At 37.8% G+C, this 17609-nt stretch overlaps 2 protein-coding genes across 2 annotated transcripts in view; both read left to right on the plus strand.

The window, feature by feature from the left end:
• The window catches only part of LOC149237218 (uncharacterized), a 45621-nt gene extending 40857 nt beyond the window's left edge, over window positions 1-4764 (plus strand). The window contains exon 2 of the mRNA XM_089369204.1: window positions 3853-4764. Coding sequence (XP_089225330.1) covers window positions 3853-4764 — 912 coding nt within the window. The remainder of the gene's footprint in view (window positions 1-3852) is intronic.
• A 141-nt stretch (window positions 4765-4905) lies between these two features.
• On the plus strand, window positions 4906-10175 carry LOC149237219 (uncharacterized). Its single transcript, XM_089369205.1, has 2 exons — window positions 4906-5163; window positions 8883-10175. The coding sequence occupies exons 1-2, from the start codon at window positions 4906-4908 to the stop codon at window positions 10173-10175; spliced, it is 1551 nt and encodes a 516-aa protein (XP_089225331.1).
• Window positions 10176-17609: the final 7434 nt, after the last annotated feature.

A 17609-nucleotide genomic window follows, 5' to 3' on the forward strand; every position in this document is an offset into this window, starting at 1 on the left:
ACGAAGCAGGGCCGATATAAACATAACTCACGATAGCCAGACCTGATGGAAATATAGGTGATATCTTATATATTTTGAAGTCCGGAAAACCACATTTTCCTTTGTATTTGCATTTTCCGCCAAATAAATAAAATACAAAGGAACTAGGCCGATGCAATGAAACCAGACCCGAAAAGGGTTTATGAATGCATGTGTATAATATTTCAAGTCTGATATGGGCCATTTTGCGGGATTTTACAGTGTTTTAATGTATTTTTAAAATAAAAAGGGAAACCTTGGAACAAAGCCGAAGCGACTTGCGATACAATTAAAAGGCAGACCTGATAGGATAATAGGATGCATTTATGAATATTTGAAGTCCGAATGAACAGTGTTTTGGTGGTTTTTCCTGTGTTTGAATGCATTTCTTTGTGTAAACAGAGAATGACTGTTTCAGGGATTTCAAAGGTCCGATGCACTCATCTGTTGTGTAACAGGTGGCCGCCTTCCCTGAAGGCGTTATGCCATGATTTCAGATGCTTAGAAGAGGGATTCAAGCGGACAGAGACCGGGAGATGGAAAGCCAAGAAGAGGAAATGAACAGGTAGCGTAGATTGGCTTTAAATCCACAGAAGACAGAGGTAGGGAGTGCTAAGACAGAGCAAAGACAACGACATGGAGTGATAGAGAGAGTCTGTGTACTCAGAGAGGCTTGAGGGGTTCAAGCAAAACTCTTGTTGCTGTAACTGTTGGTGTTGAGACTTGAATTGAGCTCATTCTTGTAAAAACACTGCTTTTGAAGACATAATAGAGAGGTCACCACTGAAGGCTAGACCATGAGACGTAGCCCAGGAGTGTTGGGTGAACTCCTTATTAAATTGTTGTGTTTATGTGTGTTGTCTATTATGTTATTTTACTACTTCATTGTCTATGTATTTCGAAATCTTATCGATCCATTGCATAAAGTAACATAGGCAATTCCATGCACATGAGTCTATAATACCTTAATAATTATCTAAGATCTCATTTTCAGATCAAGTGGTATCAACGCTTTAGGTTTACTAAGGTTAGACAAGCTTGTGCTTGATTGTTGACTGATAACTAGGTCAAAGCTCAAATTAGGAGAAGGATAACTGGTTGAGAGTAACCCAGAAATAGGAAGAGTCTATCCTAGGAGGAAAATGGCAGAAGAATTTCCCTTAGAATAACACTCTCAGTTCATGACAGTTTCATGACCATGAGAGCCATGGTAGAAGAGATGTATCGAGAATTTAAGAAAGATCGAGGTGAAGATACTTCAACCTCCAAACAAGACAAAGGAACAGAGGAACCTCTTCTAGATGGCCATTCTGAAGGTAAAGGGAAAGGAAAAGAGCCTCCTCTGTCAGCACCTCCTTCTAGCCCTGAAAATTAAAAGAAGAAAACATCTTTGATTAAATTAGATGTTAAATTTGATTTGCCAGTCTATGATGGAGAATTAAATGTAGAAAAGCTAGATAACTGGATTAGACAGATTGATGTGTATTGCAAGGTGCATAACATTGATTCAGAAAGGAGTAAAATTAGCTAGCCAGCATTCGCCTTGGAGGAACTACCTTAGTATGGTGGTAAGGCAAGACACAAGCTGATTTGAAGAAGCATGGTAAAATTCTTTCTTCCTGGAGTGAGTTTGTTTCTGCCATTAAAAAACAATTCCATCCACTAGCTTATATGCAGCAAGTTATGATGAGTTGGCAAACTCTTTACCAATTAAAGGGGAAAAGTGTACAAAGCTATACCTAGGAGTTTAGAAAAAGAGCTTTAATCCTAGGCATTTATTTAGACTCACCTGAAACTTTGTTGAAGTATATAGGTGGTCTGCATAGTTATTTGAGGAACACCATTCTCATGTTTAACCCTACTAACATAGATGAGGTATCTGTTCAGGCTACACATCTAGAGGCTAGAGGTAAGAATGTGAACCCAGAGATTGGGGGATCATCAAAACCCACTGCAAGCAAGAACAAGGAAAAGAGGAAGCAGAAATGGAAAGAGAGGAAGACAAAAGTTGTACAGAAAGCCAAACCTTCATGCACTCACTACAAGAGGGATGAACATGATGATGAACATTGTTGGTCTTTGCATTCAGAACTAAAACCCAAGAAGTTCGATGGCAAGAAGAAGAAGATTGCTGCTACTATACAGAAAGATTTGGGGTCAAACTCAGGCAATGAAACAACAATCACAGCTACAGGTATAAAAGGTAAAAATTCTAAAGCATCTACTAGTAATTCTACACAAACTGTTGATAATGAAGAACATGAGAGGAAAAGACATGAGCTTTTTCATATTAGAGTTATTTTCAAGCATCAAAATATTGATACTTTATTTGATAGTGGCTCACAAGTAAACTTGATTTCTGAAGCAATTGTAAAGAAGTTGGGACTACTAACCACACCTCACAAGAAACCATATCCATTGGGTTGCGTATGTGATAAAGCAAAGCTACAAGTGACTAGACAATGTAAACTTAGGTTTGCTATTGGGTCAGCATTTGTAGATGAGGTTGAGTTAGACATAATTCCCTTGGATATATCTGGTATTGTTTTAGGAAGTACTTACTTGTATGATAGAAAAGTCATTTTCTATAGAGCTGAAAATAAGTAGCAGCTCACCAAAGATGGAATAGAATATATTGTAAGAGCTCATAAACTCAAAAATAATTACACTCTTATAAACTCAGGGCGGATGAAAAGAATTTTAAATTCATGCAATCAATTTTTACTGATGGTGGTAAAGGAAAAGAAACCTGATAAAACCAATGTATTTGAGAGCTATGATGCTAAACAAAAATCTGATTTAGAGAAAGTTGTTTCAAAATATGATATCCTATTTCAATAACCTAAAGGTCTACCACCCAAAAGGGAAATTGTACATGATATTCATTTGCAGCAAGATGCTCCATTGTCTAACATCGGAATGTACAGGTTATCTGCTTTAGAGAATGTAGAGATCAAGAAGCAGGTACAGGAGCTGCTCGAGAAAGGGTTCATAAGACCAAGCACATCACCATGCGGATCTCCAATCGTGTTGGCGAGAAAGAAGGATGGTTCATGGAGGATGTGCATCGATTACAGAACACTGAATAAAATAACGATCAAGAATTGTTATCCTCTTCCTCACATAGATTATCTATTAGATCAGTTGTGTTATCACTGAAAAAATTTCAAAAAAACAATTTGGACAACTTGTATGGTTTCAAAGTTGTAAGTCAGTGTTGGTCAAGTCATTTCTATTGTTTTATCTAAGGAGTCTAAATAGTATGATAGGAGTCTTGTTAAGAGTATTGTTGGTATGTATAAAGGGGTCAATTCTCTGTCTTAGTCTATCATTGGTCTCACATCTCACATGGATATCATATGTCCAAACTCATTTCAAAGCCGAAATTGTCTAGGTGATTTCGTAGCGCCTGTAATCATTTTAAAGTGGTTTTGCAGCACATAAATCCTTTTTAGCAGTTTCGCAGCGCAACATGTTTTAGGCAATTTTGTAGCGCATAATTCATATTTTGCACTGGCTACGCTACGAAATTGGGATTTGTTCGAATTCATATCCATTCTTTCACAGCTGTCATATCCATCAAAATCCATTAACAGTTGTCAGCCTATACACTTTGTCTATCATATCCAACCGCTTATCCTCATCATTAGGTCGTTAGGTGTCTTGGTACTGGCACATGTTTGCAGTTGTATTTTACTTAGCGGTTTTGGTCGTTCAATCAGGGTTTTCAAAATAGTATCAGAGCAATCAGGGAAATGTTCTTGTGGGTTTTGCTTCTATTCTTCGAATTTGGAGCAGTCTGAAACTATTCCTTGTAAACAATCTTGAGCTCAGTTTTCAGGGATATTCTCATTGTACTGGATATTCTGTTTTCTGAGATTTTTCACCCAGCTGAAAGACACACTTGAGATCCGCGATTTTTATACACGACCTAAACGAAAGCCAAGCCATCCATATCCTCGGAAGGCAGGCACTGCTAGTCAAATTGGTCCATCAACAAATGAAGAGGAGAACAGGTCACTATCAGCAGTTTCATCTGCACCTGACAGATTGTGTGCAGGTTCCAATCTAGGTGGTGAAACTCGGAAGAACGCAGCATTTGCTCCATACAATGCAAGACTGGGACCACTTCAAACACATGATAACATCAACTTGCAGGAAACAAATATGGAATCATCCAGTACAAGCATTTCACCATCAAGTCTCAAGCTATTTGGCCAGACGGTTTTAGTTCCAACTAATGAGTCAGGCTTAGATGTTAATGTTAAAGGAGCTTTCCAAGAGTTTACGTCTCATAAGAAGGAGAGACACTCATTAGATGGTCAAATTCCTGAGAATTCAAAGTTGGAAAAGATGAAAGGATCGTTGCATAATGTTGGTGTGAAGGCTAAAATGAAAGTAGTTAAATCTGAGAATGCCTCGGGGGTGACATCCAATATTCCACCATCAGACTCAGGGACCAGTATGCTCGAAGGTAGTGGTGAATCAAATGCAAATCTGCCCTGCAGGGAAATCCATACAGCACAGCAGGACTCGGATGAGCCGCTATCTGAACTGGATAACAACATGAATTCCCTTTCTAGAGAGCATCAAGCCTCTGTTCCTATATCCATTTATTCGAGACATATTCCAGTGCAAAATGTTGAAGGAGGGGCAGAAGAATGTGTGGCAATCAATACACTGAATGGTAACGGATCATTGTCTGACACAAATGGGAAGATGAAGGCGGATGTTCAAACTTCATAGCTAAATGTTTTTCCACCATTTCCTGGCATACCAGGTTTGTCGTGTCCCAAGTCTGGACATGCTGATGGTTTGCCAGAAGTTTTACCATCAAGTTCAGATCCCAACATAACTAGCTGTAATGAAGAATTCTGTGATGTAGAAATGCAAATAGAGAAACCAAATTGTCAAGTGGAAGAACAGGATGATAATTCACTTTGTATCAACTTGCCCAATGGAGAAACTACAAACAGTAGAAAGGTTATAAAAGAAAGGTCATCAAGTGGTTCAAATACACCTTCAAGTGCTGACCCTGAAGTTGATCCATGTTTGGGGATGAACACTGAAGTGAAGGGCAATAGTGAAAGGGATTTTGAGTTTAACTGGGTTGGTAGTGGAAGTTCTGATGCAGGAGGAGAAGAGGTATTAACCAGATTCATACAGTTATATTTGGAACAGTGAATGGTGTTATCGGTGTCATTGCATCTTTTCCTCAGGAGCAATATCTGTTTCTTGAAAAGTTGCAAGCAAATCTTGTCAAAATGATCAAGGGAGTAAGGCGCTTAAGCCATGAACAGTGGCGATCATTTAGCTATGAAAGGAAGACTGTGTTTTTGAAATTACACAGCAGTTTCGTAGCGCGCTACGAAACTGCTGTAGCTGCATGTTACAATTGAGTTGATCAATTATGATTGACAAAGCAGCAAATCTTTTTGAAAGGTTTTGTCATCACACAGGTACATGGGAAAGGCTTACAGCACATCAAGGATGTGGCAGTCTGCTCCATTTTGGGTAATTAAAGGATAAAGGACATGCTTCTTTGGATTCGAATATTTTGAGGAAAACTAAAGACCAGTAAACAGGGGTAGTTTCCTATGTTTCAGGACATTGGAAAACATGTGACATTGAAGAGCAACATGAAGCATTAAAGGTCCATCACAGCCACCGCCAGAAGGGAACCAGATGTCAGAGAACGAAAATGATTGTAGACCAAGGCTGTTATGGAATTAGAGTCCCATTTGATTATGGAATTAGAGTCCCATTTGATTTAGATGTCTAGAAGATCTAGTGGAAGTTTGTTATATTTAATAGGCAGTTAAAAGCTTAATAGGTGTCATTAGAAGTAGTTTTCGAATTCCCCTCATGCTGGAGGAGGAATCTCGATCAGTTAGAATAAGAGCTCTATATATAGTTAAAACAGCAATGTAATCAGGGTTGGAAAATTTTATGGAAAAGCTTGTATTTGGCCTATGTAAGACTCATTTTCAGTAATGCATGCTTGATTTTACTTCTCAGGATTCATGAAGGGTTTTTTATGTTCAGAATATGTCATGTTGTCCTTTTCTTAATTCTTACAGTGGTATGGATGTATAATCACTCAGAATTCACTGAATGTGCTCTGACTTCCTGTATACATGCATAAACTGTGTGGTCCCTTATGAGTTTATGTTCTGAATGTTTAAACGCTGAATGCCCTGACTTCCATGTAAGGTTGAGTTCTTTGTTATATTGAGGTGTTGTTGACTCCATAAGCCCAATGGATAGTTTTGTTTAATGTGTTTCCACCATTCATATTTTTCACAGTTGTTCTATAAGAGTTAGCCATCTTATCTTTAATCAAAATCATTAATCCATCAAGAGAGAGCCCTCTCAGGTTGAGGAGGCTAAGCCTCAGCCTAAAGTCGGTTTGAAATAGTTACTTGAAGTCTTCCTGGTCTGCAGCCTTCCAGGGCCTGATTTTGAGATAACATTCTGGTGCGTCTGCCGGGAGCCTGAAGTTTATTCATTCCCGAAATTAAGAGGTTGAACTTTTGAAGGTAGCAGGAGCTCAGACATCTATTTGAGGCTGCAAAACTACCTTGGGGACTCCACACATCGAATAAGAAATTGGAAGGTGACTCAACTGCTAGAAGATCAGTAGCTTGATGAAGTTTCAAGATGAATTCCACTGCAAGAATGAATGCCAGGTATGCTCCTATGAATCGGTCTCATATCCCTGGTTTTCCAAATCCTATGCCCAAGGTTGATTGGTTAGATGATATTCCAATATTCAAAGATGAAAAGAAAGACAATGCTGCTCTTCATTTGGTTAGGTTTCATATGCATGTACGTAGTCTTAAGGTTCATTTCCCTGAAGATTGTCTCATGAAGATGTTTATGACCACTTTAGAAGGAAAAGCATGGTCTTGGTATAAAAGTTTGGAAAATGGTTCAATATATTCGCTTGCTAGTTTTCATGATGAATTCTATGAGATGTATAAGGAATGTTATCCATCCTTATTGCTGCTCAAAGATTGCTGTAGACATTCTTTAAGTTTTATTCAATATTTGGAGGATTGTTATGATGATGATGAATTTATGGATGAAGAAATTTTAGAGGCTCTTCATAACAATGCATTTCAACACCATGAAGAAAGTATAACATCTCATGAAGCGCAGCATGAAGAGCAGCAGGGGTTTACTTATGAAAACCATGTTCAATCCTCTGATATTGATGTAGAGATGCAGTAGACTTCTGATCAGCAGGGGTTTACTTATGAAAACCATGTTCAATCTTCTGATATTGATGTAGAGATGCAGCAGACTTCTGATCAGCAGGGGTTTACTTATGAAAACCATGTTCAATCCTCTGATATTGATGTAGAGATGCAGCAGACTTCTCAGTCTTCGAATCATAATGAGTATGAAATTGATTGCAAACACCAAGGAAAAGTACTGGAAGATAGCTTTTATAACCCTCAGGCAGAGGAAAAGGTTGTTCATTTTTGTGATTCCTTGCAGCAGCTTACATCAAAGAATGATCACATTAGTGAGGAAAATTACATTGTCTATGGGAATCATGCAGAAAGGCAGTTGGATAGCACATCAAAGGAATTTTGTGTGGCTAAGGATCAGTTGTCTAAAGAGATAGAATGTTATGATGATTATCAAAATAACCATGTTTTCTTTGACCCTATAAATGAATACATGGCAAAGTTTTGCACATCAGCATTTCAGTTTCATTTGCATTATGAAGATCATATACATTATAAGTTGATTTGTTCATCTCACTACCATGGTTATTTTGAGGTTGAATGCAGTCAAGAGCCTCCAATATCAGAAAGGACAATTGATTGGCTTTATTGGAAATATCATGTTGCTTGAGCTACAAGTGGAGCTTGCAACTGATAGGGTAGGTAGGTAGGAAAATGCAAATAAGCTCAAGGTTGACTGAGCATTTTTTCAGTAGATCTAGATTTCTTTCTCCTACAGTGATCATCAAGCTTAAGCCCGAGGTGAAGGCCCAAGAAGCTTAAAGGGGATGCTTGTCTAATAAATTTCCATTTATCAAAAGAGGATAAAGCACTGGACTTGCGAGTTCTTAGTGTACTACAGGAGCACACTATCCCAAGTGGAGCCACTGTTATCACTGAAAAAATTCAAAAACAATTTGGACAACTTGTATGGTTTCAAAGTTGTAAGTCAGTGTTGGTCAAGTCATTTCTATTGTTTTATCTAAGGAGTCTAAATAGTATGATAGGAGTCTTGTTAAGAGTATTGTTGGTATGTATAAAGGGGTCAATTCTCTATCTTAGTCTATCATTGGTCTCACATCTCACATGGATATCATATGTCCAAACTCATTTCAAAGCCGAAATTGTCTAGGTGGTTTCGTAGTGCCTGTAATCATTTTAAAGTGGTTTTGCAGCACATAAATCCTTTTTAGCAGTTTCGCAGCGCAACATGTTTTAGGCAATTTTGTAGCGCATAATTCATATTTTGCACTGGCTGCGCTACGAAATTGGGATTTGTTCGAATTCATAGCCATTCTTTCACAGCTGTCATATCCATCAAAATCCATCAACAGTTGTCAGCCTATACACTTCGTCTATCATATCCGACCGCTTATCCTCATCATTAGGTCGTTAGGTGTCTTGGTACTGGCACATGTTTGCAGTTGTATTTTACTTAGCGGTTTTGGTCGTTCAATCAGGGTTTTCAAAATAGTATCAGAGCAATCAAGGAAATGTTCTTGTGGGTTTTGCTTCTATTCTTCGAATTTGGAGCAGTCTGAAACTATTCCTTGTAAACAATCTTGAGCTCAGTTTTCAGGGATATTCTCATTGTACTGGATATTCTGTTTTCTGAGATTTTTCACCCAGCTGAAAGACACACTTGAGATCCGCGATTTTTATACACGACCTAAACGAAAGCCAAGCCATCCATATCCTCGGAAGGCAGGCACTGCTAGTCAAATTGGTCCATCAACAAATGAAGAGGAGAACAGGTCACTATCAGCAGTTTCATCTGCACCTGACAAATTGTGTGCAGATTCCAATCTAGGTGGTGAAACTCGAAAGAACGCAGCAATTGCCTCATACAATGCAAGACTAGGACCACTTCAAACACATGATAACACCAACTTGCAGGAAACAAATATGGAATCATCCAGTACAAGCATTTCACCATCAAGTCTCAAGCTATTTGGCCAGACGGTTTTAGTTCCAACTAATGAGTCAGGCTTAGATGTTAATGTTAAAGGAGCTTTCCAAGAGTTTACGTCTCATAAGAAGGAGAGACACTCATTAGATGGTCAAATTCCTGAGAATTCAAAGTTGGAAAAGATGAAAGGGTCGTTGCATAATGTTGGTGTGAAGGCTAAAATGAAAGTAGTTAAATCTGAGAATGCCTTGGGGGTGACATCCAATATTCCACCATCAGACTCAGGGACCAGTATGCTCGAAGGCAGTGGTGAATCAAATGCAAATATGCCCTGCAGGGAAATCCATACAGCACAGCAGGACTCGGATGAGCCGCTATCTGAACTGGATAACAACATGAATTCCCTTTCTAGAGAGCATCAAGCCTCTGTTCCTATATCCATTTATTCGAGACATATTCCAGTGCAAAATGTTGAAGGAGGGGCAGAAGAATGTGTGGCAATCAATACACTGAATGGTAACGGATCATTGTCTGACACAACTGGGAAGATGAAGGCAGATGTTCAAACTTCACAGCTAAATGTTTTTCCACCATTTCCTGGCATACCAGGTTTGTCGTGTCCCAAGTCTGGACATGCTGATGGTTTGCCAGAAGTTTTACCATCAAGTTCAGATCCCAACATAACTAGCTGTAATGAAGAATCCTGTGATGTAGAAATGCAGATAGAGAAACCAAATTGTCAAGTGGAAGAACAGGATGATAATGCACTTTGTATCAACTTGCCCAATGGAGAAACTACAAACAGTAGAAAGGTTATAAAAGAAAGGTCATCAAGTGGTTCAAATACACCTTCAAGTGCTGACCCTGAAGTTGATCCCTGTTTGGGGATGAACACTGAAGTGAAGGGCAATAGTGAAAGGGATTTTGAGTTTAACTGGGTTGGTAGTGGAAGTTCTGATGCAGGAGGAGAAGAGGTATTAACCAGATTCATACAGTTATATTTGGAACAGTGAATGGTGTTATCGGTGTCATTGCATCTTTTCCTCAGGAGAAATATCTGTTTCTTGAAAAGTTGCAAGCAAATCTTGTCAAAATGATCAAGGGAGTAAGGTGCTTAAGCCATGAACAGTGGCGATCATTTAGCTATGAAAGGAAGACTGTGTTTTTGAAATTACACAGCAGTTTCGTAGCGCGCTACGAAACTGCTGTAGCTGCATGTTACAATTGAGTTGATCAATTATGATTGACAAAGCAGCAAATCTTTTTGAAAGGTTTTGTCATCACACAGGTACATGGGAAAGGCTTACAGCACATCAAGGACGTGGCAGTCTGCTCCATTTTGGGTAATTAAAGGATAAAGGACATGCTTCTTTGGATTCGAATATTTTGAGGAAAACTAAAGACCAGTAAACAGGGGTAGTTTCCTATGTTTCAGGACATTGGAAAACATGTGACATTGAAGAGCAACATGAAGCATTAAAGGTCCATCATAGCCACCTCCAAAAGGGAACCAGATGTCAGAGAACGAAAATGATTGTAGACCAAGGCTGTTATGGAATTAGAGTCCTATTTGATTATGGAATTAGAGTCCCATTTGATTTAGATGTCTAGAAGATCTAGTGGAAGTTTGTTATATTTAATAGGCAGTTAAAAGCTTAATAGGTGTCATTAGAAGTAGTTTTCGAATTCCCCTCATGCTGGAGGAGGAATCTCGATCAGTTAGAATAAGAGCTCTATATATAGCTGAAACAACAATGTAATCAGGGTTGGAAAATTTTATGGAAAAGCTTGTATTTGGCCTATGTAAGACTCATTTTCAGTAATGCATGCTTGATTTTACTTCTTAGGATTCATGAAGGGTTTTTTATGTTCAGAATATGTCATGTTGTCCTTTTCTTAATTCTTACAGTGGTATGGATGTATAATCACTCAGAATTCACTGAATGTGCTCTGACTTCCTGTATACATGCATAAACTGTGTGGTCCCTTATGAGTTTATGTTCTGAATGTTTAAACGCTGAATGCCCTGACTTCCATGTAAGGTTGAGTTCTTTGTTATATTGAGGTGTTGTTGACTCCATAAGCCCAATGGATAGTTTTGTTTAATGTGTTTCCACCATTCATATTTTTCACAGTTGTTCTATAAGAGTTAGCCATCTTATCTTTAATCAAAATCATTAATCCATCAAGAGAGAGCCCTCTCAGGTTGAGGAGGCTAAGCCTCAGCCTAAAGTCGGTTTGAAATAGTTACTTGAAGTCTTCCTGGTCTGCAGCCTTCCAGGGCCTGATTTTGAGATAACAAGTTGAAAGAAGCTATTTACTTTTCCAAGTTGGACCTGCATAGTGGCTATCATCAGGTCAGAGTAGCAGAACAAGATGCATGGAAGACTGCTTTCAAAACAAAGCAAGGGTTGTATGAATGGTTAGTTATGCCTTTTGGCTTAACTAATTCTTCTTCCACTTTCATGAGAATCATGAATGATGTACTCCGACCTTTTATTGGTGATTTTGTAATTGTATATTTAGATGACATTCTTGTTTTCAGTAAAACATGGGAAGAACATTTGAAGAATGTAAAGCAAACTCTAGATGTTTTAACAAACGAAAATCTCTATGTTAAGTTATCAAAATGTGAATTTGGCAAAACATCTTTTAATTGTTTGGGTCATATTGTAGGGGGTGGTGAATTGAAGATAAATCCCTCTAAGGTTGAAGTCATTGTAAACTGGCCTAAACCCAACTCTGCGACAGAATTTAGGAGCTTCCTAGGAGCAGCACAATATTGGAGAAAGTTTATTGCTAATTTTTCCTTAATTGCAGCTCCCTTACATGCTTTAACAGGATTGAACAAGGTGTTTCAGTGGGGAGGAAAACAGCAGAAATCCTTCAACACCTTGAAAGAAAAGATTAGTATAGCACCAGTACTAGCATTTCCAGATCGTCAAAGACCATTTGAGATTGAAACAGATGCCAGTGACTATGCCATGGGAGCAGTATTGATGCAACATGGTAAATCCATATGCTACCATTTTGAGACATTTAATTCTGCAATAGTTAATTATCCCACATATGATAAAGAATTGTATGCATTAGTACAGAGTGTGAAAAAGTGGAAACTTAATGGGAAAATAAACAATTATACATATTGATCATCAACCACTTCAGTATTTGACTCACAAACTAAATTGCAGCAATCAAGACACTATAGGTGGATGGGTTTTCTACAGCAATTTCATCTAGTCATCAGATATAAAAAGGGCATACACAATAAAATTGCAAATATGTTGTCCAGACCAATCATAAATGCATTTCCTATACTTAAGCATAACTAATGAAAGCTACATTGAACAATATGCTCAAGATATAGATTTTAAAGATGTATATGCAACTTTATGTCATGGCCAAAAAGTATAAGAACTGGATTATTATGTTAAGGACCAACTCTTGTATCATTTTGGAAAGCTCTGCATTCCATAAACTGAAAGAGTTAACATAATTCGGGAAGCACATACTTCTCTAATATTAGGTCATTTTGGTGTAAGTAAAACAGTTGCACAGCTGCAAAGATTCTGCTATTGGCCAAAGATGCATGAAACAGTTTCTAGATATGTTAAGGGGTGTACCATGTGTGCTAAAAGAAAGCCAAGCAATATAAAACTAGGCTTGTACACTCCACTTCTAGTTCCTTCTCGTCCTTGGGAAAGTGTTTCCATGGACTTTGTTGGAGGATTGCCAAAATATAGAAAAGGTCATGACTATTTATATGTTATTGTGGACAGGTTCAGCAATGTGTATTTTAATACCTTGTAATAAGTAGATTACAGCTGAACAAACAACAAAGTTGTTCTTTTAGCGTGTCTAGGTGCATTTTGGGTTACCCACTTCCATAGTATCTGATCGAGATTCCCAATTTGTTGGGAATTTTTGTTCAAGTCTGTGGGAATTGATGGACACCAGACTGAAGAAGAGCACAACCTTTCATCCACAAATAGATGGCCAAACAGAGGTGGTCAACAGGACAGTGATCTAGTTGCTCAGGGGTTATTGCAGCAAGCATCCCATGCTTTGGGATGAACATTTATGTTATGTGCAACATTCTTACAACCGTGCCAAGCATTCTTCTACACAAAAATCTCCTTGTGAGGCTTGTTTTGGTTTTATACCAAGGTATCCCTTGGATTTTTTATTTGAAAAAGACATAGCAGTTGATGGACATAATGATGTGGACAAAACAGCGAAGTTCATTGAGCAGATCCAAGAAATTCACTAGGCAGTGTAGGAACAGGTGGAAAAGAGCCAAGCCAAGTACAAGGCAACACATGATAAGCATCGGATGGAGCATAGCTTCCAAGTTGGTGATAAATTATGGCTGTATATCAACAAGGATAGAATGCAAGGTGAAGGAAAGAAGCTGAAGCCAATAAGGTATGGGCCTTTCAAGATACTTGAGAAAATTAGTGAGAACGCTTTCCACCTTCATTTGCCAACTTACATGCACATCTCTTCAGTGATTAATGCAGAAAATTTAAGATTGTTTGAACCTTCATTAATTGAAGATACCGAAGAGCAAAGTCAGTTGCCTTCTATTGATGATCTATTGCCTGAATATCTCAATGAGTTGCAGGAAGATACAGTTCTAGACAGGAAGGTGAGAACCACACACAGAGGGGATATTGAGTACCTAAGAATCAGAATCAAAGGTTCAAAACCAAGCAGTGCAAAATGGATAGAGATTGGGCAAGTGAGGAAGTTGTATCCTCGCTTGAGCGATCCTTAAAAACCAACTTTTGGTGGCCCAAAAGCCTTTTTCAGTGGGAAAGTGTGATGCAAAATGGATCCAAATACCCTCTAAGTCTTTCAAAATCATTCAAAAGATCAAAACAAGCGCATAAGAAAACCTTCAAAATGGCGGAAAAACACTATTGGGAGGCAAAAACATGAAGAAAACAATAAAAACTGGTCTATCGGAGGCTTGAACAGTGAATGCACAGGAGTCGTCGAATCTGGTCGATCAACGGTACAGATTCGATTGGCAAATCACAATCGGCGGTGGCAAGTGGAGGATATCAACGCATATCATATAACAATTGCGATAGTAATTAGCGGGGTCAACGAGGACCGTCGATCAAGCGCATATATCGACGACCCAAGTTTCTTCGCAATATCACATCGTCAATTGTCAGTGGAGCACTTACCAAACAACCTGGGGGTATGTGCAATGTGTGATTGCGATCAATCACATCACAACATCACATCAGAGCAGCCTAACGGAGCGGGGCCGATATAAACATAACTCGCGATAGCTGGACCCGATGGAAATATAGGTGATATCTTATATATTTTGAAGTTCGGAAAACCGCATTTTCCTTTGTCTTTGTGTTTTCCACCAAATAAATAAAATACAAAGGAATTAGGTAAATGTGATGAAACCAGACCCGAAAAGGGTTTATGAATGCATGTGTATAATATTTCAAGTCCAATATGGGCCATTTTGCGGGATTTTACAGTGTTTTAATGTGTTTTTAAAATACAAAGGGAAACCTTGGAACAGGGCCGAAGCGACTTGCGATAGCGATTAAAAGGCGGACCCGATAGGAGAATAGGACGCATTTATGGATATTTGAAGTCTGGATGAACAGTTTTTTGGCAGTTTTTCCTATGTTTGAACGCATTTCTCTGTGTAAATAGAGAATGGCCATTTCAGGGATTTCAAAGGCCCGATGCACTCATCCGTTGTAGAACAGGTGGCCACCTCCCCTAAAGGCGTTATGCCATGATTGCAAACGCTTAGAAGAGGGATTAGAGTAGACAAAGGCCGAGAGATAGAAAGCTGACAAGAGGAAATGAACAAGCAACATAGATTGGGTTTAAAGCCACAGAAAACAAAAGACAGAGGCAAGCAGTGCTAAGACAGAGTAAAGACAGTGACAGAGAGTGATAGAGAGAGTCTGTGTACTCAGAGAGGCTTGAGGGGTTCAAGCAAAACTCTCATTGTTGTAACTGTTGGTGTTGAGACTCAAATTGAGCTCATTCTTGTAAAAACTCTGCTTTTGAAGACATAATAGAGAGGTCACCATTGAAGGCTGGACCAGGAGACGTAGCCCAGCAGTGTTGGGTGAACTCCTTATTAAAATGTTGTGTTTATGTGTGTTGTCTATTATGTTCTTTTACTGCTTCATTGTCTATGTATTTCGCAATCTTATCTATCCATTGTATAAAGTAAGATAGGCAATTCCATGCACATGAGTCTGTAATACCTTAATAATTATCTTAGATCTCATTTTCAGATCACAAAGCATTAAAAAGTTAATGCTAACATATACTTTCAACGTAACATAAATGCATATGTGTGGGACTGTAGAGAAAATTCATTGTGTGGAGGAAGCTCTCAAACTTTCATTATACAAACCTTCACACTCTACACAACCTATTAATAATATAATAACCATTGGTCTTGTACTAGAGTGGAAATGAAGCTCTCAAGATATTAAATATAGAAACATGATTTTCAAAGCATTAAAATATTAATACTAATGTATACTTTCAAAATAACACAAATGCATATGTACTCTCAAGCTTTCATTGTGCAAACCTCCACACTCCACAAAATCTATTAATAATAAAATAACCATTGGTCTTGTGCCTAAATATGAACAAAGCTTTCAAGTTTTCATTTTCTGAACCTCCATGATCCACACAATCTACTAATATCAAATTTCACATGTACTAACTCCAAAAGAGGAAAAAAATCATTATAATTAAAAGATCCCTTTGCACATCCCTCATTCTGCACAAATTCAAAGCATAGTAAAATCTTCATGCATTTCATACATTGTCAAGTTTTTCACACATAGACTATACTTCTCATGGCACAAATTGCTACTCAATTGACTCACATGTAGCATGGTTCATGTATTTGTTTGACTGCACAACACTTCTTCCTCACATGGATTGAAAAAATAATTTATTTAATATTGCATAATATGAATAAATTTTATAGTCTAACTGTTATGATAATTGTTACAAAAACAACATAAAAGCAATCAATGTAAAGAGTAACATTAACAAATTTCCTTCAGATCCAACAAGACTACGTATAATCCGTAAAAAAAATAATGCATATAAGGCAGGAATTGACATCTAATATTTTAAATAACTCCATCTTCTGAACGACACACATGCTCCATTCTCCCACACATACACTGTCCTCTGCACAACAAAATCTCATCATATGGAAAGCACCTGGAACCACATCAATTATGGCGTGATTGAGCAAAGCAGTAACAAAAGGACCCATGTTTCCCATATATAATTTGTCCTCCGCATAACAAAAACTCTGGACAAGGAAACATAATAATATTAATTGGAGATTTTTTCAGCCCCACCCAAATCCTATGCAAAGAGCCTACAAACGCATCAATTCTCACATCATTGACCAAATCAATGCCAATGTCAAATAACTCACTATGCAAAGGACCCTCATTCGCCCCCCGGGGCCTATGAAAACAACATGCAACCGCATCATTTATAGCATCATTGAGTAGAGTACTAACATAACAGTTTTAGTTTCAGAGCACTCCCCAATGCAATGGCCACTCACAAAATTATTTTTATTTTAATTTTAAAATGCATTTTCAGGCACCGAAAAATACCAAAAATATAACGCCCTCCACTAGGGGTATTATGTCACATCAAAACTTCCTCAACCAATTGGAAATTAGGAAAAATATTTACTGAAAATTTGAAAATTATTTTTGAATTTATGTAAAAATAGAAATATTAAGCATTTTCTGAAAACTTTTGTTAAAATTGCATAAACACAACCAAATAATGCATTGTCAACATAACTTCACTGCGAGGCAGATGTTATAGTCCTTGGCAAGGTAGGGACTAATAATAGTTGGCTTTACCTTATATCTCTTGAATGTTAAAATTTGAACACCCCAATATATAATAGAAAAAGATAAATCTTGGTTTCTCATCAATTAGCAAGTGCAAGAAAATGCAATCAATTTGTTTTTACCCTTTATGCATGAAGTTTAAGGAGGTGACTTTTTTTCTCTTAAAACTATGGAAATTTTAATATGGTTTTGATAAAACATGGTGGAAATTTTTGGAAATATGAGTTAGCTATCAAGCTTTAGATTTTTGGGTTCCCCAAGAGTTTTTGAAGGTGCTGAATCCATTTCCACCATCAAAGAAAATGGAAACACTCCTACATTAGATTGCTTTGAAAAAAAACAATTCCAAAAATAAAAAGTGATCATCTGAGAAAAATTGTTTCCACGGTATGTTAGAAATAGTAATTAATCTCATATGCTTTCAATTCCTAAAGAGTTGAGTTAAGTTAAGAAAATAAAGTCGAGTCTAATATTAGAAGTCAAGTCGAGTGTGAGTTTGCATGAAGTAGTTGGTCGGAGAAAAGTCAAGTCTAGTTAGAGTTTGCA

The sequence above is a fragment of the Pinus tabuliformis genome, chromosome 8 (genome assembly GCF_031772625.1).
Source record: "Pinus tabuliformis cultivar Carrire ecotype Pingquan chromosome 8, CPIR1, whole genome shotgun sequence".
In the NCBI taxonomy this organism is placed as follows: Eukaryota; Viridiplantae; Streptophyta; class Pinopsida; order Pinales; family Pinaceae; genus Pinus; species Pinus tabuliformis.

What these genes read in the sequence shown, in the direction of transcription:
- LOC149237219 (XM_089369205.1), top strand. Translation starts at nt 4,906, where the DNA reads ATGCAAATAGAGAAACCAAATTGTCAAGTGGAAGAACAGGATGATAAT. An exon ending in CTGATGCAGGAGGAGAAGAG is followed by an intron (nt 5,164 to 8,882) that starts GTATTAACCAGA and finishes TTTTTCACCCAG; the next exon opens with CTGAAAGACACACTTGAGAT.